Raw genomic sequence first — 26,705 nt, 5'->3', positions numbered from 1 at the left:
AATGCGATTATTATTATTATTATTCTACGGACCTCAGCTCTTAGTGCAGTGTGTGCCACAGTGGAGGTGCTTAAATATTCTGAGGAAAAAAATTAAGACGGGGTGGGGGGGGGTGTCGATAAATATGACTGACTGTACTAAAGGAGGGTAGGATTCTTCTTGGGCCCCTCTTCAGCCCTTCACGAATGCCATTATTATTATTCTACGGACCTCAGCGCTTAGTCCAGTGCGTGCCACAGTGGAGGCGCTTAAATATCGTGAGGAAAAAAAACTAAGACGGGGGAGGTGTCAATAAATATGACTGACTGAACTAAGGGTTGGGGGGGGTGAGGGCCGGATTCTTCTTGGGCCCATCCAAACCGTTTCACAAATGCCATTATTATTGTTATTCTACGGACCTCAGCGCTTAGTCCAGTGCGTGCCGCAGCGGAGGCGCTCAAATATCGTGAGGAAAAAAAGTAAGCCGGGGGCCGGGCGGTGAGGCCCATCCAAACCGTTTCCCAAATGCCATTATTATTGTTATTCTACGGACCTCAGCGCTTAGTGCAGTGCGTGCCCCAGCGGAGGCGCTCAAATATCGTGAGGAAAACAAGTAAGCCGGGGGTCGGGAGGTGAGGCCCCGAGCGCTTAGGCCACAGTAGGCGGTTGGTGCGGAGAGGCCGGGCGTGAAGAGGAAGGCCGCCGGAAGGCCGCGGGAAGGCCTGCGTGTCGTTGGGCCCGGCGGCCGGGCCTCCCCGAGGAGCGGGCCCGCGGCCCCTTCCGCCTCGCCGGGGGCCTGCGGGGCCCGAACGGACGGACGAGCGGGCGGGCGGGCGGGCTGGCGGTGACGTGACGTGCTGACGGCGGGCCCGTGCCGGGGCTCTGGCCCGCTTTTTGTCAGCTCCGAGCTCGGCCCCTCCTCCTCCTCCCTCCCTCCGCCCGCCCGCCCCAGCCGCCGGGAGCCCGGCCCCGCGCTCCTCCGCCAGCCCCGGACTAGGCCCCGGCGCCCGCGCGACCCCAGGCCCTCAGGCCCCCCGGCCCCCCGGCCCCCGGCCCGTCCGGTGAGTCCGAGGCCCAAGGCGGGCGGGCGGGCGGGCGCGCGCGCGTGCGGGGCGGGAGGGCGGAAGGCCGGGCCCGGGCCTAGGCCGGCGGCCCTGAGGCGGGGCGCGCGCGCGCGCCCTCCGTCCCTCCGCCCGTCCGTCCGTCCGTCCCTCCCTCCCTGCGGGCCCGCCGGCCTTGGCGCGCTTGCTAGGCCCGGCCGCGGCGGGTGTTGCGTGGTCCGGTCCGGGCCCGGCCCGCGCGGGCTTTGGCGCCGCTTAGGCCCCGAGGAGGCCGCGCCCAGGCCGCCCGCCCGCTCGCTCCGTCCCTCCCCGTAAGGCGGGGGCCCCGGGCCCCGGGATCGGGGCGGGGGGCCGGACCGGGCGCCTGGGGGTTGGGGGGGGGGGCAGGCCCGGGCCGGGGGGGGGGGCGGGGGGCGGGGGACGGGGCCATTTTCGCTATGTAAATATCGGGGAGGGGGAGGGGGGACAAGATGGCGGCGGCGGCGGCTGCGGCAGGAGGAGGCCGTTGGGAAGGGGAGGGGCGGGGGGGCGCCGCCATCTTGAAAGGCATCGGACGGCCCGAAAATTCCGCTACAGCGCGGCGGGCGGCGGCGGCGGCGGCGGCGGCGGCGGGGGCGGCGGGGCCCCTCCCCGCCCGCCGAGTCTGCGCGCATGCGCGCCCGCTTCCCCCCGCCCCCATCCCCATCCCGGTGTGGCCAGACACAACCGGACCGGGCCCGACACCTCACAACCTACGGGGACACACACACATACACATTCACACACTCTCCCCCCCCCATTTACACTCCCCCTTATACACACACACATATACATATACACATTTACACACACACTCTCCTCCCCCCATTTACACTCCCCCGTATACACACACACACATATACATATACACATTCACACACACACACACACACACTCTCCTCCCCCATTTACACTCCCCCTTATACACACACACTCTCCTCCCCCATTTACACTCCCCCTTATATACACACACACATATACACATACATTCACACACACACACACACTCTCCTCCCCATTTACACTCCCCCTTACACATACACACTCCTCCCCCATTTACACTCCCCCTTACACACACACTCCTCCCCCTATTACACCCCCCTTACACACACACTCCCCCCCATTTACACTCCCCCTTGCACACACACACCTCCCCCATTTACACTCCCCTTACACACATACACACACTCTCCTCCCCCCCCATTTACACTCTCCCTCACATACACAAACACACACTCTCCCTCCTCCCCCCATTTACACTAGACTGTTTAAAGCTGTGCACAATGAGGCGCACAGTAAAGGAGCACGATGAGGCTGCTTGGCCTTAATTTTGCCTTTACCCCCCCACCCCAAAAGCTTCTAGATTGTGAGCCCCCTGTCTTCTAGACTGTGAGCCCGCTGTTGGGTAGCAACCGTCTCTATATGTTGCCAACTTGTACTTCCCAAGCGCTTAGTACAGTGCTCTGCACACAGCGCTCAGTAAATACAATTGAATGAATTTACACACACCTTTATTTACACACATACACACACACTCTCCTCCCCCCATTTACACTCCCCCTTATTTACACATACACTCTCTCTCCCCCATCTACACCCCCCCTTACTTTCACATACACACACTCACCCTGCTCCTCTTCCTCCCCTTATTTACACACACACCCTTTCACAAACACACACTCTCCTCCCCCATTTACACCCCCCTTATGTACACATACACACACATTCACACCCTACTTCTCTTCCCTTCCTCCTTCCCCCCTTTCTTACACACACACACTCACACTCTCCCCCTCTTCCCCTCCCCCTTACCTCTCTCCCCCTTCTACTTACCTCCTTCCCTTCCCCACAGCACCTGTATGTATGTATATATGCTTTTACATATTTATTACTCTATTTATTTTACTTGTACATATCTATTCTATTTATTTTATTTTGTTAGTATGTTTGGTTTTGTTCTCTGTCTCCCCCTTTTAGACTGTGAGCCCACTGTTGGGTAGGGACTGTCTCTATATGTTGCCAACTTGTACTTCCCAAGCTCTTAGTACAGTGCTCTGCACACAGTAAGCGCTCAATGAATACGATTGATTGATTGATTCTTCCCCCCATTACTTACACACACCCCCATTCTTCCCCCCCCATACTTACACTCCTCTTCCCCCTCTTATTTACATACCCCCTCTCCTTCCCTCCTTACACATATTTACACACTACTACCCCTCTTCCCCTCCCCCTTTACTTACACGCCCCTCCCCCCCTTATTTACACACACACACATTCAAGCTCCTAGTACAGTGGTCTGCATGCAGTAAATGCTCAGTAAATTCATTCAGTGATTCATTCAATCATTTTGAGCACTTACTGTGTGCAGAGCACTGTACTAAGCGCTTGGGAAGTACAGTTCGGCAACAGATAGAGACAATCCCTACCCAACAACGGGCTCGTGGCTTAGAAAGACGTTTGAATGAATACTCCTCCCCCCCTTAGACACACACACACACACAAGTGTCTCCCCCCGTTTACACACCCACACTCCTCCTTTCCCCCTTACATGTTACACACACCTCTCCCTGCTCCGCCCCCTTACTTACACACATACACCCTGCCTCCCCCCTTACACCCTGCCCATATTCACACACGTATCTCTTCACACCACCACCCCATTACCCCCACACACTCCTCCCCCCCTTATTTGCACACACAGACATGCACAAGGGGTTCAGGCTGGCACTCAGGATATGCAGGCACACACACGTAGACACGTGAGGTGCATGTTTATACACACAGACAGGGTGCCCCCTTAGGCCCAGCATGCAGGCTTGCGCACAGAGACACGGTGCGCACACTTAGACACAGGTGTATGTTTATACATAAAGACAGGGTACCCACTTTGGATGCAAGCTTACACACAGGATGCAGGCTGAAACACGTGATGCACACGTGCACGCACAGTTCAGGCACACACGTGCACTTCAGGTGCAGTCACACTCAGTGCAGGTGCCCACACAAAGCGGGCTTGCACACATCAGAAGGCAGGCTTGCATGTACACAGCGCAGGCCTGCACACACACACACGCACACACACTGCAGGGTGGGTGCACACAACTCCCTCCTTTTCTTGTTCCCATTTTCAGTACCCCCCAAACTCATTGATCGCGTATCCCCTCTGGTTGTGATTTGTCATGAAACCATCTGAAAGTGGTTTTCTTCTGAAGAAAAATAGAGAATCAAATAGAGATTGGATTTTCTTTTAGATAAAAATAAAGTCTGGTTGACCCCCGCCCCCCAGATATTACACTGCTGGGTTTGTGCGGAAGAATCAGAAAGTGAAAGCAACTAGGAGCACAGTGAGGCTGCTTGGTCTTAATTTTACCATTACACCCCCCCCCACCCAAAAAAAAGCACATATTATATGATTAAAAAGTGAAAACCGAAAAGGAATGTAAAATATTGAAGTATAACTTAGTTATGTTTGAAAATTTAACTTTTAACTGGATAGACAGTCCCCTTTTAGGAGGCAGAGTTCCATTGCTTGAAGGGATAGATTTATCTAGATCCGAAAGGAGGGGGGGGGTAGAATTTGTTTTATTAACTATTCTAGTGAAACCTCCTGATTTATCGCTTCATCAGTTTGTGCATCTTAGAAATGTGAAAAATTTTAATGATGTTCCTCTTCTGTATTTTGAATTAAAGGAACATGGACTGGTGACCTTGCGCTCGTTGTGGGTAGGGAACAACTCTGTTGAATTGGACTCTCCCAAGCACTTAGCATTGTACTCTGCTCACAGTATGCGCTCAAGGAACACCACTGATTTAATTTGATCGATTGATTGGCACGTTGAGCGTCAGAGGGAAGTGATGGATATGGTTTTCGCCGCTGTCAAAACAGGACTAACGAGATTCTGAGTTTGCCCCATAAGAGGTGCGAGATAGCACCTGTATGTATGTATATATGTTCGTACATATTTATTACCCTATTAATTAATTAATTCATTTATTTATTTATTTATTTTACTTGTACATATCTATTCTATTTATTTTATTTTGTTAGTATGTTTGGTTTTGTTCTCTGTCTCCCCCTTTTAGACTGTGAGCCCACTGTTGGGTAGGGGCTGTCTCTATATGTTGCCAATTTGTACTTCCCAAGCGCTTAGTACAGTGCTCTACACATAGTAAGCGCTCAATAAATACGATTGATGATGATGAGATAGGAATTCTGTCTTGCGGGCTTTTGAACAGTGGCGGGATCGCTGGGTGAATGTTCGGTTTTGTGGAGGGGACTGCTTGGGGTCTTTATTTACTTTTTAGAGTTATTCTCAGGGAGTGGGCTTGTCCGTCCGTCCGTCCACCCCCCAAAAAATCCAGTTTAAATTTACTTTATCGAGTGGAATTTTGCATTTCCTCCTCCAGCGTCGCGCCCCGGTGGTCAGGACCTGCTTGGAAAATCAATAAGTGGTGGTGATCGAGCGCTTACTCTGAGCAGAGCACTGTGCTAAGCGCTTGGGGAGTCCAGTAAGGCAGAACTGGTAGACATATTCCCCGCCCACAAGGAGCTAGCAGTCTAGAGGGTGTCGATCGAATCCGATCATCGTCAACGACCACACTGCCCGGTGTGAGAATAGATCATACAAGAGCTGAGATTTGAGAAGATTTTTTTGGTTGTCGTCGTTTTCCGCCTGGAGAAAAGGGAGTCAGCTTGAGGGATCAGAAATAGGAAGCCAGTGAGGGGTCATGGAGAAGAGAGGCTCGGGGAAAGGGAAAGCAGGCCAAAATCAATCCATCGGTGGTATTTATTGAGCGTAGACTGTGTGCAGGACGCTTGGGACGGTAATAATAATGCTAATGTCAATGATGGTGGTATCTGTTAAGCGCTTTACTGTGGGCCAGGAACTACACTGAGCTAGTCAGGGTGGACGCAGTCCCTGCCCCACGTGGGGCTCACGGTCTCAATCCCCGTTTTCCAGAAGAAGTAACTGAGGCCCAGAGAAGCGAATTGACTTGTCCAAGGTCACACAGCAGACGGTAGAGTATAAGGAGAAGGGCCGTGGAGCCGGGGCGAGTTCCAGAGTTCTTTAGGGTTACAGGTCCAGGAGCGGAGGCTGAGCAGAAAGGAGGGCAGATGCGGGGAAGGCTCCTGGGAGGAGGTGTGAATTTCGAAGGACTTGGTTAGCGGGGCGAGTAGGCACACTTCTTGAGCGTATCAGTCTAGTTACGGTTTTGTAGAACTATGAGCGGTGAGGCGGCTCAGAGGCGATTTTTTTTTTTTAAACTCCATGCCTTTATCTCGCTCGCGTCCCTTGAAGGCTTCAGCTAAGTGTGTTGGGTCCATTCATGAAAACTTGCAAAGGCGTCGCTCTGGTTGGGCAGAGGCAACGACGCTCACAGATGATTTAATAAGAATCCAGTGCCAGCGGAGAGCAAATCGTTTCTCAGCCATTCTCTCGCCAGGAATTCAGCCAGCTCCCAATTATTCCGAAGGGCCTAATTCAAAAGCAGCGGGGCCTATTGAATAGAGCCTGGGCCTGGGAGTCGGGAGGACCTGGGTTCGAATCCAGGCCGGCCACTGGTCTGCCGCGTGACCTTCGGCAAGTCGCTTCACTTCGCTGGGCCTCTGTGCCCTCGTCTGTAAAATTCATTCAGTCGTATTTATTGAGCGCTTACTGTGTGCAGGGCAATGTACTAAGCACCTAATGAGGATTAAGACTCTGAGCCCCATGAGCCCCAGGGACTGTGGCCAACCCAGTTTGGTTTGTATCTCTCCAGCGCTCAGGACAATGCCTGGCACATAACTAGCGCTTAACTAACTAGCTTAATTAGCGCTTAGCTAGCTGCTTGAAGAAGCAGCGTGGCTCAGTGGAAAGAGCACGGGCTTTGGAATCAGAGGTCATGGTTTCAAATCCCGGCTCTGCCAATTGTCAGCTGTGTGACTTTGGACAAGTCACTTAACATCTCTAGGCCTCAGTTACCTCATCTGTAAAATGGGGATTAAGACCGTGAGCCCCCCGAGGGACAACCTGATCACCTCGTAACTTCCCCAGTGCTTAGAACAGTGCTTTGCACATAGTAAGCGCTTAATAAATGCTATTATTATTATTAACAACAAATACTACAGTTTTGTATCATTATTATTATTGTCATCATCACTGAGTTTTGGGTAATGGAGTAACGCATCTCTGGGCTGGACTTTAAACAGAATGAACTGTTAAGCTCTTACTATGTGCCAAGCACTGCGGTAGATACAAGGATATCCGGTTGGGCACAGCCCCTCTCCCACATGGGGGTCGCAGTCTTAATCCCCCTTTTACAGATGAGGCAACCGAGACCCCGGAGAGAGAAGTGACTTGCCCCAAATCAACACAGCAGGCAAGTGGCGAGAGCCAGGACTAGAACCCAGGACCTTCTGACCGACTCCCGCCCCCACCGAGGCCCGGGCGCTTCCAGCTGCTTCCCTGGGCCGTTACCCGTCCTCTGGGGACGGCAGCACGATGTGACCGGAGGTCCATTTGCCGGAATTCCCACTTAAAATCCAAAGGCTTTGTTAGCAAGGAAGTATCGCGAGCCGTGGTCATCTGCCGAAACGCGGATGAAAAAGCCCGAGTTGAACTTCTCTGTGATGTCCGAATTGGATTTGACGAGAACTTTGGTCAACGGAAAGAGGTCCTGAGATTCTGGCGTCCTTTGCATGGGCCAGGCCGCATGCTTTTGACGGGTCAACGCAGATTTGGATGGTCCGTGTTAACCGCTTTAGACTGTAATCTCATCGTGGCCAAGGAACTTGTCCCTCAACTCTGTTGGATCGTACTCTCCCGAGCCCTCAGCGCAGGGCTCTGCGTGCAGTAAGCGCTCAATTTCGATCGGTGGCTACAATAATAAGCATACGACTAAGGATAATAGTAGTGGCGTTGGATAAGCGCTTTCTTTGTACCAATCGCTGTTTTAAGCGCTGTGGGGTCGAGTCAAGGTAATCGGGTCGGATCCAAGTGCCTGCCTCACCCGGGATCTCCGTAAGTAGGAGGAGAAACGGGCGTCGAATCCCCGCTTTCCTGATGAGGTCACTGAGGCCCAGAGAAGTGAGGCGACTTGCCCGAGTTCACACAGCAGGCACGTGTGGCGGAGCCGGGATTAGAACCCAGGTCCTCCGAGTCCCAGGCCCGGGCTCTTTCTGCTGGGTCACGCTGCTTCCGTGACCACCCGGCACTAAAAATTGGCTGCGGTGGGTGTTTCGCGGCTGAGCCCAGCCCTTGAGTTGCCCGGGTCATTCCTCCCAGCAGTCGCCATGGGAGATCTTCGTTTCGGTTCCCTCCGTTTCACAGAGGAAAAGACTGAGGCTCGCCACGGTGGTGGCGGTTCGTCTGCCCGGCAAAGCGGCTGCTCTGAGATTGACCGCCCAGGTCACCGGGGTTGGCGTTCTGCATTTGAGTCCTCACGGCAGGAGAACTGCTTGATACACAGCAGCTCAAGTAGACCGTAGTCATTCATAATACCCCGGGGGGTTATTGCACCCTACTCTGTGCCAAGCACTGGGCTAACAGGACCAACACCCGTCCCGGAGAAGGCCGTGGGCTTGGAGGGAGGGAGGGCATGCGAGCGGACAGTTGATCTCCATTTTACAGATGAGGAAGCTGAGCCCCAGAGAGGCTAGAGGCGGAGTGGATTGAGCACGGACCCCTGAGTCCGAGGGCCGTGGGTTCTAATCCCGGCTCCGCTGCTTGTCTTCCGTGCGACTTCGACTTGCCCAAGTCACGTCACTTCTCTGGGGCTCCGTTCCCCCATCCGTCAAAGGGGGATTGAGACTTTGTGCCCCACGTGGGACAGGGACCGTGCCCAACCCAACTAGCTTGGATCCGCCCCAGCGCTTGGTACGGTGGTCGGCCGGAATAAGTAAACGCTGAACAGATACCGCGGTTTGTGATCGTTGGGTGACTTGCTCGTTCACACGACTGGTCAGTGGTCGAGCTGGGGCTAGCGACCCGAAGGGGCCGGCTTATGGAAGCATGTGGGGTCAGGCCTTGCCACGCCCCCGATCCCCCAGTCCTGTTCTTGCCCCTCTCGCCATCCCTACGATGCTCTTGTTATCATCATCGTGGTCGGTGGAGGTGGTATTCATTGAGCGCTTGCAGTGTGCGGAACACGGTACTAAGCGCTTGAAGGAGGACAGTCGAACAATAGAACAGACACAGTCCCTGCCCACAACAAGCCCACTGTCTAGACAGTTGTCTCAGTTCCAGTTCCCGCTTCCTCCTCGGCCCGAATCTCTTACGCAGAGGTCTGAGATCACGGTTCACGTGGCCGCCCTCATGGCTTCAGGCTTCTAGGCCTCAAAGCCTCTCTGCTTCACGGCCTCCCTTCTCTGACCGCTCTTCTTCTTCCTCTTTCTCCCTCCCCCTCTCCATCGCCCCAGCTCCAGTTTGTCTTTCCCCATTGCTCAGTCACCTCAGCCTCCCTGGAAGCTGTTGGCAAGCCGATCGCAGCAGTTAATAATGATAATTATAAGGATAATAATTGTCGTTTTGGTGTTTAAGTGCTTGCTATGTGTCAAGCGCTGTACTAGGCGCTGGGGTAGCTACAAGGTGATTGGGTCCCACCTGGGGCTCCTACTCTTAGCAGAAGGGAGAACAAGTAATGGATACCCCATTTTACAGAGGAGGGAACTGAGGCCCGGAGAAGGGAAGTAACTTGCCCAAAGTCACCCAGCCAGTCAGCGGCTGAGCCGGGATTAGAACCCAGGTCCTCTGACTCCAGGCCTGGCCTCTTTCCTCTAGGCCACACTGCTTCTCCTAGAAGGAGCAGCTCAATTTATTCAGTAGTCAATGAGTGGTATTTATTGTCTGCAGAGCACTGTACTAAGCACTTGGAAGAGTACAATATAGGAGTCGGTAGACACGTTCCCTGCTCACAAGGAACTTATCCTCTCCCTCCCTCCCTTCCTCCCCACATTCTTACTAGCCAGTTTTTGCGTATGCGTACAGAAAACCCGCCAACACCGCCGCCTGAATTTCCAAATTTGAATTTAATTCTGGATAGCGAGGCCTTAAAGGCGAGTGTGGAGTGCGGAGGAGTTGGAAAGTCACGCCCTGGGGAAAAACTGGAGAGATGGGTAGATGCAAGTTCCTTGTAGGGGGTTACCGACCAGCAGACGGTCATATCGTCCTCCCTGGAGCACACAGCCTGGCATTCTGCACACAGTCAGAGCTCAGTAAAGCCCACTGATGGATGAACAGCCAACAGGACGTCAGCACATGTAGGGCTCCTCGTTGGAGTTTCCCACCAGCCCTCCGGCCTCCCCACCGAGCGCCCCGAAACCCGCCTCTCCTCCCGCCGCCGTCCAAGGATGCGACGTCTCCTACGGAGACGAGGTGGTCCCTGTCTCAGGACGCCGTCAGCGGGTCCCAAATGAGCGGAGGAGCTCATTGGGCCAGGATACGTCAGGCCAGATCTTCCCGAAACGCGCTGCCTTTCCCTGGGCAGTGTGGTTCAGAGCGGTGCCGTCGGGGGTGGGAAATGCGTCGGTTCCGCCGTCCCGTCGGGCTGTCCCAGCCACTCAGTACAGTGCTCTGCGCACAGTAAGCGATCGATAACTCCAGTTGACTGACCAACTGGGTAGATTGTGCCACAGTAGCACCAGGATTCTAGCACGACTTTGCCCAAGCATAAAGTTCCTCAGAAAAGTCACCTTTGTGCCTCTCCGACCGGGAGAACTGTGTGTACATCTCTCCTTAGGTAACCTTATTTTATTTTATTTTTTTCAAATGGTATTAAATGCTCATTCTGTGACAGCTACCGTACTGAGCGCTGGGGACAGATAGATTTGCTGGTATCGAGCCCAGTGCTTAGTACAGGGCCTGGCACGAAGAAAGTGCCTAACAAATACTATTATTATTATATTGCAAGCTGATCCGTTTGGACACAGTCCCTGTCCCACATAGGGTTCACCGTCTTCATCCCCATTTATCAAATGAGGTAACTGAGGCCCAAAGAAGTGAAACAACTTGCCCAAGGTCACCCAGCAGAGCAGTGGCGGGGCTGGGATTCGAACCTAGGTCCTTCTGGTTCCCAGGCCAGCGATTTATCCTCTAAGCCACGTCGCTTCTCCTCTGTCCCCCTTTCCATTTTAGATCAGGAGCCTCCTTTGTCCCCTCGAAGGACAGGAACCGTGTCTGATTTCCCCCCTTTGTTTTCTTCCCTAATGCTTACTACAGTGTTCCGCCCCCAGTGAGCACCTAATACATTCGGGAAGCAACGCAGCTCAGTAGAGAGAGCCCGGGATTTGGTGGACTTGGGTTCTTCACCCGGTTCCGCCACTCGTCGGCTGTGTGACCTTGGTCAAGTCACTTCACTTCTCTGGACCGTAAGCTCGTTGTGGGCAGAGAACCGGTCGGTTTATTGTTCTGCCGTCATCTCCCAAGCGCCTAGTACAGTGCTCCGCACACAGTAAGCGCCCCATAAAGACGACTGACTGAATTCTCTGGGCCTCAGTCTCCTCATCTGTAAAACGGGAATTAGTCTTCGACCGTGAGCCCCACCTGGGACGGGGACGACGTCCAGCCCGATGACCTGGCGTCCACCGCGGCGCCCGGAACAGCACTTGACCCCGAATAAGCGCTTCCCAGATACCGGAGCTCTAATGATGGATCGCTCCATTACTGTCGCTGCTGCTGTAATGTGAGACGAGGCCTGCGTCCAACCCGACGACCTATCCCAGTGCTTAGCGCAGTGCTGGGCATGTGTCATTCTTCCCCCTTTCCACAGTAAGTCGGGCGGCAGAGGCGATTAACCTTTCTTTTTCCCCGGTGTCTGTTTATTGCCCCAGGCTCAGGGACTGATGACAATTAAAGGCCATGGACGAAGATGGACTTGAATTACAGCCACAAGAGCTAAACTCATTTTTTGATGCCACAGGTATAAAACCGCCCAGGGGGCTTGTATCTGCCGAGCCTAGTCGATAGACCTGCAGGCGCTCGAGGAGGCGAGAGTCCCGGCAGGGAACGTGTCTCTGGTTGCAGGGTACTCCCCCGCCCGCAGAGCGATTGACTGAATAACGCCCGTCGAGCGGAAATTTCCCTACCGTGCAAAGCATGAAAAGTCCATCGGGTCTGGTCATTTTAAAGCGGGCGTCTCGTCCCTTCCGTCAGTTCCGTCAGTTGGGTTTAGGGAGCCGTCTCGGCCCGCCAACCCGTTAGCGCGTAACCTCATCTTTACGCGCAGTGGGCAGTTCGGTGTATTTCGAAGCCCCCTTCGGCAGCACGTTGCCCAGCCGCGATGTTTTCTGGCCTCCGTGGACCGTCTCGAAGGAGAGAGGGTGGTGGGCTTGCGTAGAGTGGAAATAGAGGCCTTCCCCACTCCTTGGGATCTTCTTTGGGCGCCTAACGGTTCTCTCTCCAAAGGGCGGTGAACTCCTTGGAGAAAACGCTGCTCTGTCATTTTTATGCCCCCACGGTGGATCGTGCGGTTCTGTGACCCTCCGTGGTTAAGAACAGGCCGAGGAGCAGCATGGCCTAGTGGCTAGAGCCCGGGTCTGGGGGTCAGAGGACCCGGGTTCATTCATTAAATCGTATTTATTGAGCGCTTACTGTGTGCAGAGCGCTGTACTAAGCGTTTAGGAAGTACAAGTTGGCAACATATAGAGACGGTCCGTACCCAACAGCGGGTTCACAGTCTAGAAGCTGTGATCAGTCTAGGTTCTGATCCCGGCTCCGCCACTCGTCTGCCGCGTGACCTTGGGCAAGACACCTGGTTTCTCTGGGCCTCAGTTCCCTCATCTGCAAAATGGGGATGAAGACGGTGAGCCCCACAAGGGTCAGGGGTTGGCCGCGTCCAACCCGATTATCTGGCGCTTAGGCAGAGACCACTGAAAAAACCAAAAAACCTCAAAAGCTAGGGACTTTGAGTTCTCCACCGCTCCTGTCTGTGCGGCCTTGGGCACGCCCCTGATTCTCTTCTGGTTTCAATGACCTCATCAGAAGGACGGAAACGAAAGTGCCTACCCACTTCAAAGAGCCGCCGCGAAAGGTAGTGACCCCAGGTGATTCTTCAGCATCGTGCAGCGGAATGTGCTGTAGCACCCACCCCTTGCCTGCCGGGTGACCTTGGGCAAGTCACACCACTTCTCCGGGCCTCGGTTCCCTCATCCGGAAAACGGGGATTGAGACTGTGAGCCCCACGGGGGACAGGGACTGTGTCCAACCCGACTGGCTTGTACCCACCCCAGCGCTCAGTACAGTGCCCGGCCCCTAGTGAGCCCTTAACAAGTACAATTGTTTTTATCCGCGTAAACGACAAAGACAGCAGTCACCAGGAGTGGATAGCTAACGGAGGGTTGTAACTCCTCCTCTGAAAACGCTAGTTTCACAGAATGGTGGCTTCTCAGAACCTTTCTTCTGGAACCTTTCTTCTGGAATGATTTCACGATGTCTCCTCTTTCCTCCCATCTGCTAGGCATCTTCTCGGTCGGCGGGTCGTGGGGCCGGTAGGCGCAACCGTTGACCGAGCGAGTCACGACACTTCCGGCGCACTGTCAGTTCCCATTTTCCCCAAGACTTGGGGAGTCCCGTTTCTCCCCCAACACTTAAGTACAGCGCTCCGCACCACCGTAAGCGCTCAATCCGTTGGGAAAGCAGCGAGGCCTAGCGGAGAGAGCCGGGGAATCCGAGGACTTAGGGTTCTCAACCCGGCTCCGCCGCTTGGCTGCGGGGCGACCTCGGGCAAGTCACTTGGCTTCTCTGGGCCTCAGTTGGTTCATCCGGAAGAGGGGGCCGCCAACCCGGCGATCTCCCACGGCGGAGCGGGGGGATGCGGAGCTTCCGGCCTGTAGCTCCTGCAGCCAGGATCCCGGTGATCCTGGGGGGGCGGAGGCGGGTCTCGGGGAAGGGGGGGATTCCGTTCCACTTCCCCGCCGTGTCCCAGGGGTTTGGAGGGGGACACCCCCCCGACCTTGGGAGAACCGAGGGCACACGTCAGGACTACCTGGTGTTGCGACTTAAAGCCGCGCTCCGGGTCGAGGGGAGTCTTCGAGACAACTCGCTCTCAGCGAGCTCTACAAGGGAAGCAGTGTGGGCTCGTGGATAGAGCGCGGGAGTCAGAAGGTCGCGGGTTCTGATCCCGGCTCCGCCACCTGTCTGCCGTGTGACCTCGGGCCAGTCACTTCACTGGGCCTCAGCTCCCTATCTGGAAAATGGGGATTAGAGTGGGAGCCCCACGTGGGACAGGAACCGTGTCCAACCCGATTGCTCGTATCCAGCCCAGCGCTTAGTCCAGTGCCTGGCATGTAGTAAGAGCTTAACAGATACCACAATTATTATTCTGATTGCAAGGAGAGCCCCGTTGGCCTCGGTCTGGCGGTGAGCGGGCTGACATTTCTCCGTTCTTCCTTTGTCAGGAGCCGCTGCTTCCCACATGGACGGCGGGCAGATTTTGGTGGAAGTACAAGAGACCGTCTTCGTTTCGGACGTGGTGGACTCGGACATAACGGTGCACAACTTCGTCCCCGACGACCCGGACTCCGTGGTGATCCAGGATGTCATCGAGGACGTGGTGATCGAGGACGTCCAGTGCCCGGACATCCTCGACGAGGCTGACGTGTCGGAGACGGTCATCATCCCGGAGCCGGTGCTGGTCCCCGAGGTCCCCGAGGAGGTCTCGTTGACCCACTGCGCCGTCCCGGAGGACGTGCTGGCGCCGGACATCCCCGCGGTGGCCGCGGTCGTACCAGAACACGTGTTGGCTGGGGAACCGGTCCACGTCCCCCCCGCCGCGGGGCACGTGGAGCACGTGGTCCACGACGGTGTCGTGGGCGCGGAGATGGTCGCCGACCCCCTGGCAGCCGGCGTGGTCTCGGAAGAGGTGCTGGTGGCCGACTGCGCGTCCGAGGCGGTCATCGACGCCAACGGGATCCCCGTGGAGCGGCGAGACGATGACGACGATGACGACGAGGACGACGACAAGGGCAACTGCGAGGATTACCTCATGATCTCCCGTAAGTCGGGCGCCCCGCCGCCGTCCCACCCCGCCCGGCTCGTGCCCGAGGTGGCGGGTCAGCATCGAGGTGGTCACCCGCCAGAGGGGCTTGTAGGAATGGGAAGGGGGACCGAGTCGCCCCCGAGCGATCCAGCCGCCCCCCACCTCACCGGGGGGGCATTCCCTCATCCGTTCCCTCATCCTTACCCTCATCCGTTCCCTAGCTCAGTCTTTGCCGAGCCCGTGAAATTCTGCTGTGGAGAATTTTGAGTCGAGTGGTTGGCGTCGGGCTGGTTTTCTTGTTCAACCCTCCTCCGCCTTCCCCCAGCCTCCCCGCCAGGCGGTAATGTTAAAAGGAGACAAAATCCTGAAGCGAGATAGCCCTGAATCAGCGATCGTAAGGAGAGGAAACGGGGACTTCAGGTCTTTTCTCAGCAGGCCAGAGACCCCGAATGCTTAGAGAGCGCTCGGTGCTCAAGTGTCCGCGCACAGAATTTCCTTTCCTCTTAAAATAGGGAGCCTTCTCTTTCCTTCACGGAAAAAAGGATCCGGGCAGGAGAGACCGCCGGAGCTCCGGATGGACGCGCTTTCGGCGATGGCCTCTTGGGATCCGGGCTCGGGGTTCCGGCCCCCCGTTTTACGAGGAGCAGCGTGGCCTAGTGGCTAGACCCCGGGCCTGGGAGTCAGAAGGTCCCGCGTGCTAATCCCGGCTCCGCCGTTCGTCTGCTGTGCGATCTTGAGCGGCTCACTCGACTTCTCCGAGCCTCGGTCCCCTCATCCGTCAAATGGGAATTAAAGACTGTGAGCCCCACGTGGGACAGGGACTGTGTCCAACCCGATGACCTCGTATCTACCCCAGCGCTTAGAACAGAGCCTGGCACATAGTAAGTGCTTAACAAATACCATTATTATTATTATTACTGTCATTATTATTACTCCTGCAGGCAGCCCGCCAGTTGCCAGGGTGGGTAACCATTTATGAGTAGTCCATAAACCGTCTTGAGGCGAACCTCCATCGAAACCGCCATCTTTCAGACGGCACTGGGCGTAAGCCCTTGAAGAGAGAAGTCAGTCGCATTTATTGAGCGCTTATTGCGTGCAGAGCACTGTACTAAGCGCTTGGGAGAATACGGTATAATAGACACATTCATCGTCAGTGAGCGTAGTATTAAGCGGGCACCCAACTAAGTGCTCGGGAGAGTATGGAAGAATCGGCGGGATTCCTGCCCTCGGGAAGTTGACAGTCTAGAAAGAATATAAATGTAGTCATCACGCCTTAATTTTATTTTATTTTTATGTGGTGTTTAAGTGCTCGCCATGTGCCAGGCACCGTTCTAAGAGCCGGGGTAGATACAAGCAAATCAGGCTGGACACAGTCCGTGTCCCACATGGGGCTGAGGGTCTCCATCCCCATTTTCCAGGCGAGGGAACCCAGGCCCAGAGAAGTGAGGTGACTTGCCCAAGGTCACCCCGGCAGACACGTGGCGGAGCCGGGATTAGAACCCAGGTCCTTCTGACTCTCCGGCCCAGGCTTTAGCCATCCAGGCACCTTGAGGGATCAAGTCGGTTTAGTAATGTATTTTTGCTTCATGCTGTTGATGATGGGGAAGGTAGTTCCAAACGACTTGGGCCAGGCTTGTCTCCGTGGTGAAGGGACTGCGATGCCGTGAGAATTAGGACGGTTTGTTCTCTCCGGGTGTGGTGATGGATTATGGTGGGTTAGTTTTCCTAAGTTTGTTCCTTTTGGGTATGATCATGATGTTGGCACCCTTGAAATCCTCCATTCTTACCTGGGACGCTGTTTAGCGCAGAAAAGCCCATTCGGTCGGTCTGAGAAGTTCCTCTGCTCTTCTTAAGAATCTTGGCAGGTTCTCGGGAAATGATTTTTCAGTTCAACATGAGTGTCCTTCTCAGGGACTGATACTACGGAACTCTTACTTTTTTATGGTATTTATTAAGCGCTTACTACGTACCAGGCACTGTTCTAAGGCCTGGGATAGATACAGAGTAGTCAGGAAAGACAGTCCCTGTCAATTCAGTTCAATTCAGTCGTGTTTACTGAGCGCTTACCACGTGCAGAGCACTGTACTAAGCGCTTGGGAGAGTGCAGTACAATAATAAACGAATACATTCCTTTCCCACAACGAGTCCCACAGTCTTCATCCCCACTTCCCCGACGAGGGAACTGGGGCCCAGAGAAGGGAGGGCACCTGCCCGCGGTCCCACAGCAGACAAGTGGCTGAGCTGGGATGAGAAGCCAGGGCCTTCTGACTCCTAGGACTGGGCTCTAGCCACCAGGCCACACTGCTTCTATTTGCCAATATCTGTGCTTTCGCGGTTCCCACGAGAGGTAACCTTTTAGCCGACGATGTGGTCGTCACCAGTGGCTCTGAACTCTTCATGTACGTGATGGACTGAGAAGTCGTAATGGGATTCCTCGCCTCCTGCCCCATGTCGCGGGCACTTTTGCTCCATCTGGGAGTTGGGACTCCGGCTCCTCCGGACGGTCTTCTTTTGGCTGGATCGTGAGGAGTAACGCAGTCGGGATACCGAACCATCTCCGCGATTGTCCGTTACGCGGGAATCTGGAGTTGTAGTGTGCCTTAGTGGCTAGAGCCCGGGCCTGGTGGGATACAGGACCTGGGTTCGTTCATTCATGCATTCATTCATTCCTTCATTCAATCGTATTTATTGAGCGCTTAGTGTGTGCAGAGCACTGTACTAAGCGCTTAGGAAGTACAAATCGGCAACATATAGAGACGGTCCCTACCCAACAACGGGCTCACAGTCTAGAGGTTCCAATTCCGCTCCACCACATGCCTGCTGTGTGACCTTGGGCAAGTCACTTCACTTCTCTGGGCCTCAGTTCCCTCATCTGGAAAATGGGGATTGAGACTGTGAGCCCCACGTGGGACAGCGACTGTTTGCAGCTTGATTTGCTTGTATCCCCCCAGTGCTTAGAACAGCGCTTGGCACATAGAGTTTAAGTACTGTAATTATTGTTTTCTGATCCTTTAGGTAGTCTGGGTACCAGCCCAGGGGCCATCCATTCAACAGGGTACATGGTGCGTGTGGCCTCTATTAGCAGACGTACAGCCCTGACTTGCTCCCTTTATTCATTCCAGCTCCCAGCCCCACATCGCTTACGCCCATATCTGTCATTTCTTTATCTCTGGTAATATCAATCTCCAGGCCCCTAGACTGTAAACTCGGTCCTGGGCAAGGTGTGTGTCTGTGTATTGTTCTGTTGTCCTCCCCCAAGCGCTTAGTACAGTACTCTGCACGCCATAAGCACTCAATAAATACGATTGAATGAACGATTGAGTGAGTCACCCCCCTCGCCCCGGCCATTGATATTCGCATGCAGAGTCATCTGGGGCCCAAAGATAAGTGGCCAAAAAGGAGTGGTGTCTTCGTTGTCTAGGAGGCTTGGGTCCAGTCGTCGATCATTTCGTGGCCTGCGTGGAGCATGTGGGATTATGTTTGACGGGAGAGTGAATCAGTCCTCTAAATCGATTGATAATTTGGGCAGCCTACAAGAGCCCTAGTAATTTGAATGTTCCCTAATTTGAACATTCCCCTGTTTAATAACAACAATTGTGGTATTTGTTAAGCGCTTACCGTTTGCCAGGCAGTTTACAGTCCCTTCTAGACTGTGAGCCCACTGTTGGGTAGGGGGACCGTCTCTATACGTTGCCAACTTGTACTTCCCCAACACTTAGTACAGTGCTGTGCACACAGTAAGCGCTCAATAAATACGATTGATTGATTGGTTTACTGAGCACTTGGGTGGATACATGGTTCTACCAGTCCTTCTTCCCCATTTTACAGAGGAGATAACCGAGGCACAGAGAAGTCTAGTGATTTGCCCAAGGTCACACAGCAGACAAATGCCGGGGCTCGGATTAGAACCCAGGTCCTTCCGACGCTCAGGCCCGGGCTGTAGCCACTGGGCCACACTGCTTCCTCCCTCTAGACTGGAAGCTCATGGGCAGGGAATGTGTCTGGTTGTTTGTTCCACCTTCCTCTCCCAAGCGTTTAATACTGTGCTCTGCACACAGTAAACACTCAATAAATACGACTGAATGAGTGAATGATTCTGCGGTCGGGATTCTGGCTCCATCTCTTTGGTCAGATTTTTTATTTCGGTTTTTTTTTTTCTCCAAGTCTCCCCCAGCCCCGGCAGACTGGCATCTCCGGATCAGCAGTTGAGGAGCAGTTTGGGCGGAAGAAAGAGTAGCAGGAGGCCAGCTGCTTAGGTTTTCTCTCTCCTTTCACCTTCTTCGCTCTCTCTACCCACCGGTGCTTGAAAACATTGGACCTTTCAGTGCACCTTTTTCTCCGGGCTGCCAAAGAAGCGATTGTCTTCAGGATTTTTGTTGTTGTTTAAGTTGGGCTTCCCGAAAAACGTTCACACCTGTTTTAGGTAGCGTGGGTCAGTGGACAGACATGTTCTTTTTTTCATTTCCATTCCATTTGCAGTCTGGGAAGCTGCTGGCCTTTTGACGGTTGTTGAAGTTTGGGTTCATTTATTCATTCAATTGTATTTATTGAGCGCTTACTGTGGGCAGAGCACTGTACTGAGAGCTTGGGAGAGGACAATAAAGCAATAAATAGATATATTCCCTGCCCACAGTGAGCTTATAGTCTAGATTCCACTTCAGGGGTCTTTTGCTCTAGGAAGGAAGGGAGGGAGAAAGAAAGAAAGGAAGAGAAAAGAAAACAAGAAAAGCAAGGAAAAGAAAAAAAAGAAAATCACCCCAATGGCTCTTTTGAGTCTCGTAAACCGGTTACGACTTTGCTTGATGTGGGTCCCGACTTTTTTGGCGAGGAGAGCACAGTTAAATCAGTTCTTCGCAGATTACGTATGCCCCCGAGACGACGTGAATACCCATTTTCAAGTCAGGTTTAATGTAATATTTGTATCCAGTACTTTCCCCACACCCTGGTTCTATCCACTGTATTCCCTCTCGGTGTTTTGCTCCGAAAAGGCGTTTGGTTTGTTTTGGCTGGCGGAGAGATGAGGAAGACTAGGTGAGTGAGGATTGTTTTGGAGAGTTTTCCAAAGCAAGTGGGCTGGATCCCAAGGGTGGATACGGATGACACCTGAACCCCTCATCTGTACCTGTCCGCCCTCCTACTTAGACAGTGAGCTCCATGTGGGACCCGATGATCTTGTATCTACCCCCAGCTCTTAGTAGGTGCATAATAAACACCACAGTGGTCATTCTTCTGCAGGAAGCTTCCTTTCTTCCCATCCCAGTGTGTTAGTGGCTTTTCTTCACAGCCCCTTGTGAGACAGGACCCGGGGCTGATGTGTATCATCGTGTTTCCACCCCAGCGCTCAGCACAGCACTTTGCACATCGTGAATGCTTAACAAACCCCATCGCTACTCTGCGTCCTTAGAACTATTCACGTATTGGCATTCCTGCTTGTGCTTCGGTCCTTGTGTGTAGCCTGTGGTCTGTTTGGCATCTGCGTGTTTGCCCCGTGTTTTCTTGCATGCGTCCGTGTTGGTGAGTATCTGCATTTTTGAACTGTGGTGCTGACTCCCAAATGTGTTCCTTTCCCCTCTGTTTGTGTCCATGTCGGTGACTGTGTCCCGGTGCCACAGTCGTATTCACCAGACACCTCCCGGATGTGTGGTAGCGATGCCTTGGGTCCCACCCCTTATCTCAATTAATTGTGCAGTTTATTAAGCGCCTGTTAAGTGACAAGCACCATGCCGAGCACTGGGGTAGCTGCAAGATAAATCAGACACCGTTCCTGCCTCACACCGGGCTCATGGTCTGAGAGGAGGGAGGAGGGGCAGGAGACGGAGGTGCAGAGAAGCCAAGTGACTTGCCCAAGGTCACACGGCAGGCCAGAGGCGGAGCTGGGATTAGAACCCAGGTGCCCCGGCTCCCAGGCACGGGCTTCCTCTGCCAGGCCGTGCGGCTTCATCAATCAATCAATCAATCAATCAATTGTATTTATTGAGCGCTTACTATGTGCAGAGCACTGTACTAAGCACTTGGGAAGTACAAATTGGCAACACATAGAGACAGTCCCTACCCAACAGTGGGCTCACAGTCTAAAAGGGGGAGACAGAGAACAGAACCAAACATACCAACAAAATAAAATAAATAGGATAGAAATGTACAACAATAATAATAATGATGGCATTTATTAAGCGCTTATTATGTGCAAAGCACTGTTCTAAGCGCTGGGGAAGTTACAGGGTTATCAGATTGTCCCCCCGGGAGGCTCAAAGTCTTAATTCCCATTTTACAGATGAGGTAACTGAAGCCCAGAGAAGTGAAGTGACTTGCCCAGAGTCACACAGCTGACAGTTAGCGGAGCGGGGATTTGAACCTGTGACCTCTGACTCCAAAGACCTTGCTCTTTCCACTGAGCCACGCTGCTTCTCCATGCTCAGTGAATGCCATGGAGCAGTTGGTGGATAGTAGTCGGGAATAGTTCTCCCCTCGATCCCGGGCTCCCTCCTCTGCTCATCACCGAAGACCCTCCCCGGCCACCCCCGTCGGCTCGCCAGACCCCTCTTCGGACCCGAGCGGCAGACCCAGGGGCGGTGGGAGCCGGGCATCCTGGATGCCTACCCGTCAGGACAGCCAACGGGCCAACCTTCATTCCCCCACCGTCTCCAGGACGAGGGGAATTGTTGACTCGTGGCTTTCAGAACTTCACCATAATAACAATAATAATAATTGGGGTTTTTGTCGAGCACTTACTACGTGCCAGGCACCGTACTAAGCGCGGGGTGGATGCCAGTAAATCGGGTTGGATGCAGTCCAACTTCTCCATTTTCGAGGGTGACTTGGGTCACAGTTTCTCTGAGGGTTTTTCCCCTGTTAAGTTTCCTCCGTCTGTTAGTCGGTCATAATTATCGAGCGCTAACTGTGTGCAGAGCACTGTACTAGGTGTTTGGGAGTGGACACTGTAGTAGTATAACAGACACATTCCCTGCCTGCAACGACCTTATAGTCTAGTTCGGGGGAGATAGACATTAATAGAAATAAATTTGGATATGCACATGCGTATTGTGGGGGTGGGAGGGGGGAATGACCGAAAGGAGTGAGTCAGGGCGATGCAGAAGGGAGTGGGAGTGTTTGCTTTTGTTGTGTGTCTCCCCCTTCTAGACTGTGAGCCCGTTGTTGTATAGGGATCCTCTCTATATGTTGCCGACTTGTACTTCCCAAGCGCTTAGTCCAGTGCTCTGCACACAGTAAGCGCTCAATAAATACGATTGAATGAATGAATCAATGAAGGAAGGTAGGAAAGGAGGGCTTAGTCAGGGAAGGCCTCTTGGAGGAGAGGCGTGCCTTCGATAAGGCTTTGAAGGCGGGTGAGAGCGATCGTCTTTCGGACACGAGAAGGGAGGGCGTTCCAGGCCAGAGGCAGGATGTAGGCGTAAGGTCTGCGGCGAGATAGACCAGATAGAGGCACCGTGCGTGAGAAAGTTGGCATGAGAGGAATAAAGTCTCCCTACCCCATGAAGGAAAGGATTGGCTTCATAGAACATGTGCTGTAGGTGACATTTGTGGAGCCCTTAGCTTTGTCTTTCTAGCCTTGTCTTTCAAGACACCTCGGTTTGGAAGCATTTTGCAAAACGCTAGGGTGCCGGCTGGGTCCTTTTTCAAGGTGGAATCGTTTTTGATGTGATAAATCTCTGGTTGGTGATGGCAGAGATGGAGGGGTCTAGGTACTGTAGGAATGGGAGCTTTGGTTAATCATCAATCGGTGGAATTTATTGAGGGCTACTCTGTGAACAGCACTGTCCTAAGCGCTTGGGAGAGGACAAGACAACAGAATTTGCAGACACGTTCCCTGCCCTTAACGAGCTATCAGTCCAGAGGGGGAGACGGGCATTAATATCGATCGGCCGATTCTATTTATCGAGTGCTTACTATGCAGAGAGCACTGTACTGAGCGCTTGGGAGGGTACAAGACAGTAGAGTTAGGAGGCATGTTCCCTGCCCATAACAAGCTTACAGTCTAGAGTGGGAGATGGGTTAATATGAATCAATAAGTCATTTATAATATATCATTTAAAGAGATGTCCATGAGCGCTGTGGGGCTGGGGGTGGGGCGAATATCCACTGTCCAAAGATCACAGATCCAAGCGCGTAGACGTCGCAGGAGGGAAAGCAAGCCGGGGAAGGCCTCTTGGAGGAGATGTGACTTTAATACAGCTTCGAAGGTGGAGAGAGTGGTGGTTTAGCGGAGGGGGAGGCAAGGAGGCTTTTGCAGAGAGGTGGCTGACGGTCTCCCCCGGTTCCGGTTGCTTCCAGAAAGTCCAGCCAACTTGCACGGTGAATCATTCAGTAGCTCGCGCTGGTTGGTTGTGCATTTAAACGGATTCCTTTGCTGGAATCCTCCCAACCTGGGCGCGTGTCCTTAATAATAATAATAGTGGTATTTGTTAGGTGCTTACTACGTGCCAGGCACTGTACTAAGCACCAGGGTGGATACGAGCAAATCTGGTTGGACAAAGTCCCTGTCCCACATGGGGCTCACAGTCTCAATCCCCATTTGACAGATGAGGGGACTGAGGCCCAGAGAAGTGAAGCAACTTGGCCAGGATCACACGGCAGACATGTGGCGGAGCCGGGATTGGAATCTTCTGATTCCTAGGCCCGGGCTCTACCCACTTGGCCATCCTACTTCTCCTTAGTGTTAGGCCAGCTTAGAACAGTCCCCAGCAGGCTCGAGGGTGTGGAGACAAATGACAGAGAAGTGATATTCCTTTCATCGTGCATGCCCAAGGGTTGAGCACAGCTCTATGCTCACAGTAAGTCTGATCGAACATGTTCTAAAATCTCCCTGTCGCACCTTTATTGGTGTGGACATTGTAATAGTAATAATAATAATTGTGGTATTTGTTATGCACTTACTATGTGCCAGGCACTGTACTAAGCTCTGGGGTGGTTCTAAGCAAATGGGGTTGGACGCAGTCCCTGTCGGTCAGTCATATTTATTGAGGGTTTGCTTTGTGCAGAGCACTGTTCTGAGAGCTTGGAAGAGTACGGTGCAACAATAAACAGACACATTCCCTACCCACAGTGAGTTTACAGTCTAATGGGAAGACCAAGAACAGTGCTTTGCACATAGTAAGCGCTTAATAAATGCCATTATTATTATTATTATTATTGAAATAAATGAATTACAGATGTGGACATAAGTGTCGTGGGGCTGGGAGAGGGGATTGAATAAAGGGAGCAAGTCAGGGCGATGCAGAAGGGAGTGGGAGACGGGGAGAGGAGGTCTTAGGGAAGGCCCATATGGGGCTCACAGTATTACTCCCCATTGTCCAGATGAGGGAACTGAGGCCCAGTGAAGCGACTTGCCCAAGGTCACACAGCAGACACGTGGTGGAGCTAGGATTAGAACCCATGACCTTCTGACTCCGAAGCCCAAGACTCTATCCTCTCTACATCATACTGCTTCTCATGTGCGACTTGAGAAGCCATGCCTCATGTGGGACCCGGACTGTGTCCAACTCGATGAACTTGTATCTACCCCACTGCTTAGTACAGTGCCTGGCACATAGTAAGTGCTTAATAAATGTAATTAAAAAAAAAGTTTGCTAAGCCCTTGAGCGGGGTTCGAGTTTGCAGCTATTCCGAGCAGCCTCCAACTATTGAGTCTCTTCTTGCCATCTCCGGTTATCATTCTGTTTTCCTGGGAACAAGGACAATAAGGGTGAATCAGACACCTTATTCTATTCTCCACTGGGGCTCGCAGACTGCTCACTAGATTCTTTCTTCTATGAACTCGTCTTGAGAGCATGAAATATCCCCCAATCCCAAAGCTGAAGACTTCTTTCTCTCTTGTGGTTTTTTTTTGGGGGGGGGTAGGGGAGTTCTAGTGTTTTTTAAGCGCTTACTACGTGCCGGGTTAGATACAAGGTAATCAGGTTGGACACCGTCTCTGTCCCTCATGGGGCTCACAGTCTTCATCCCCGTTTTACAGAGGAGGGAACCGAGGTCCAGAGAAGCGAAGCGACTTGCCCAAGGTCACCCAGCAGACTAGTGGTGGAGTTGGGATTAGAACCCGGGGCCTTCTGCCTCCTGAGCCCGGGCTGTAGCCACTAGACCACAGTTTCTCCTGGGAGGGTTAGGAGGGAAGCTCACCTCGTGTCGTGGAGCTGTGGGGCAAGCGGATATGCCAGGACCAGCCGAGAGGACAAGAGAAACTCATAAATTCTGAGTTTATGTCTTTGCCCCTCATGCCCGTAGCCACACCCCATAAAAACCACTGGCCTTGTCCAAATTGAAGAACTCGAAGGGTAGTTGAACTCCCGCTGAGTACAGTGCTCTTTAGACAGTAGGCATTCAGTAAATACCACGACCCGATGATAGTTTATGAGCACGGCATTGGTGTTTCTCACACTCAGCACTTCCATTTCCCGGCAGTGACAAGTGGCTTCCCGTATCCATATGAGAAGGGCCTTTTTAAGACATACAAGTCTGTTATATTGTCTTCACCCACACACTTAGTACAGTGCTCTGCACACCGTAAGCGCTCAATAAATACTATCGATTGAGTCTGGTCAGTGACTTACTCATCCACGTACCCATCTTTCCCTTCCCTTTTTTTCCTCTCTCAGCTGTACAGGTGTGTGCCTTCTCCGTTAGCACTTCGAGGGCCAAGGATTGGGTCTTCTAACTTTATCGCACTTCTCCAGGTGCTTAGTACAGTGCTCTGCCCACCAGTAGGTGCGCAATCAGTGCACTTGATTGATTGATTCAGGGATCTGATGCGAAAGGATTGTGCTCACAGGGGAGTGCTAAAAGTGCTGTGGCTCTCTTCCCCTCCGGGGATGGGAAGCTGAGAGGAAAACAAGGCTCTCATCTCGTGACGCACGAAGCCAGAGTGAAATCCCTGTAATTGATCGTCCAAAGTATTTATTGAGCACTTACTATATGTGGAGCACTGTGGGAGAGTATAGGTCGATGAGAAGCAGCTTGGCCTAGTGAATAGAGTGTGGGGCATGGGATTCAGAAGGACCTGGGTTCTAATCCCGGCTCCTCCACTTGTCTGTGCTATGACCTTGGACAAGTCACTTCACTGCCCTGTGCCTCAAGTTACCTCATATAGAAAATGGGGGCTAAGACTGTGAGCCCCCGTGGGACAGGGACTGTGTCTGACCTAATTAGCTTATACTAGTAGAGTGCCTGGCCCATAGTAAAGTCTTAACAAATAGCATAAAGAAAATACAGCCGAATTAGCTTATATCTAGTAGAGCGCCTGACCCGTAGTAAACTCTTAACAAATAGCATAAAAAAAGTACAGCCAAATTAGCAGAAACGTCCCCAGCCCGTAACGAGCGTACAGGGTTGGTAGCTGAATAATGGGAGTCAGTCAGTCCATCGTGTTGATCGAGTGCTTACTGTGTGCTAAGCACTGTACTAAGCCCTTGGGAGAGGACAGTACAATAATGTAACAGACACATTCCCTGCCCTCAAGGAGGTTGCAGTCTAGATGGGGAGACAGACATTAATAGAAATAACACCAGGTTAGCATTGTGAAGCTAGCCTTGGTTTCTTCTCCGCTGGCACTTTCAGTTGGCGGCTTCTGTGGGAAGAAAGAGTCCGTGTCCCATTGACAGGGCCAATATATACGCTCAATAAATATGATTGAATAAATCAATAGAAACGGTCCTGGGAGCCAGAAGGACCTTCGTTCTAATC

General features: G+C 53.0%; 1 protein-coding gene across 2 annotated transcripts in view; it reads left to right on the top strand.

Moving 5' to 3' along the window:
- The first annotated feature begins 1,023 nt into the window (after positions 1-1,023).
- ZFX (zinc finger protein X-linked) overlaps positions 1,024-26,705 on the top strand; it is a 37,185-nt gene continuing 11,503 nt past the window's right edge. The window contains exons 1-2 of one of the 2 annotated variants that reach the window (XM_038757219.1): positions 1,024-1,040; positions 14,434-15,030. In XM_038757219.1, the coding sequence (XP_038613147.1) occupies positions 14,451-15,030 (580 nt within the window). In that variant the 5' untranslated portion in view covers positions 1,024-1,040; positions 14,434-14,450. Of the gene's footprint in view, positions 1,041-7,787; positions 7,895-14,433; positions 15,031-26,705 lie in introns of those variants that run through there. The other variant, XM_038757218.1, reaches the window with a different exon arrangement.

The sequence above is a fragment of the Tachyglossus aculeatus genome, chromosome 15 (genome assembly GCF_015852505.1).
Source record: "Tachyglossus aculeatus isolate mTacAcu1 chromosome 15, mTacAcu1.pri, whole genome shotgun sequence".
NCBI lineage: Eukaryota > Metazoa > Chordata > Mammalia > Monotremata > Tachyglossidae > Tachyglossus > Tachyglossus aculeatus.
Note: the sequence above shows the minus strand (reverse complement) of the source record. Positions and strands in the feature narration are given on the sequence as shown.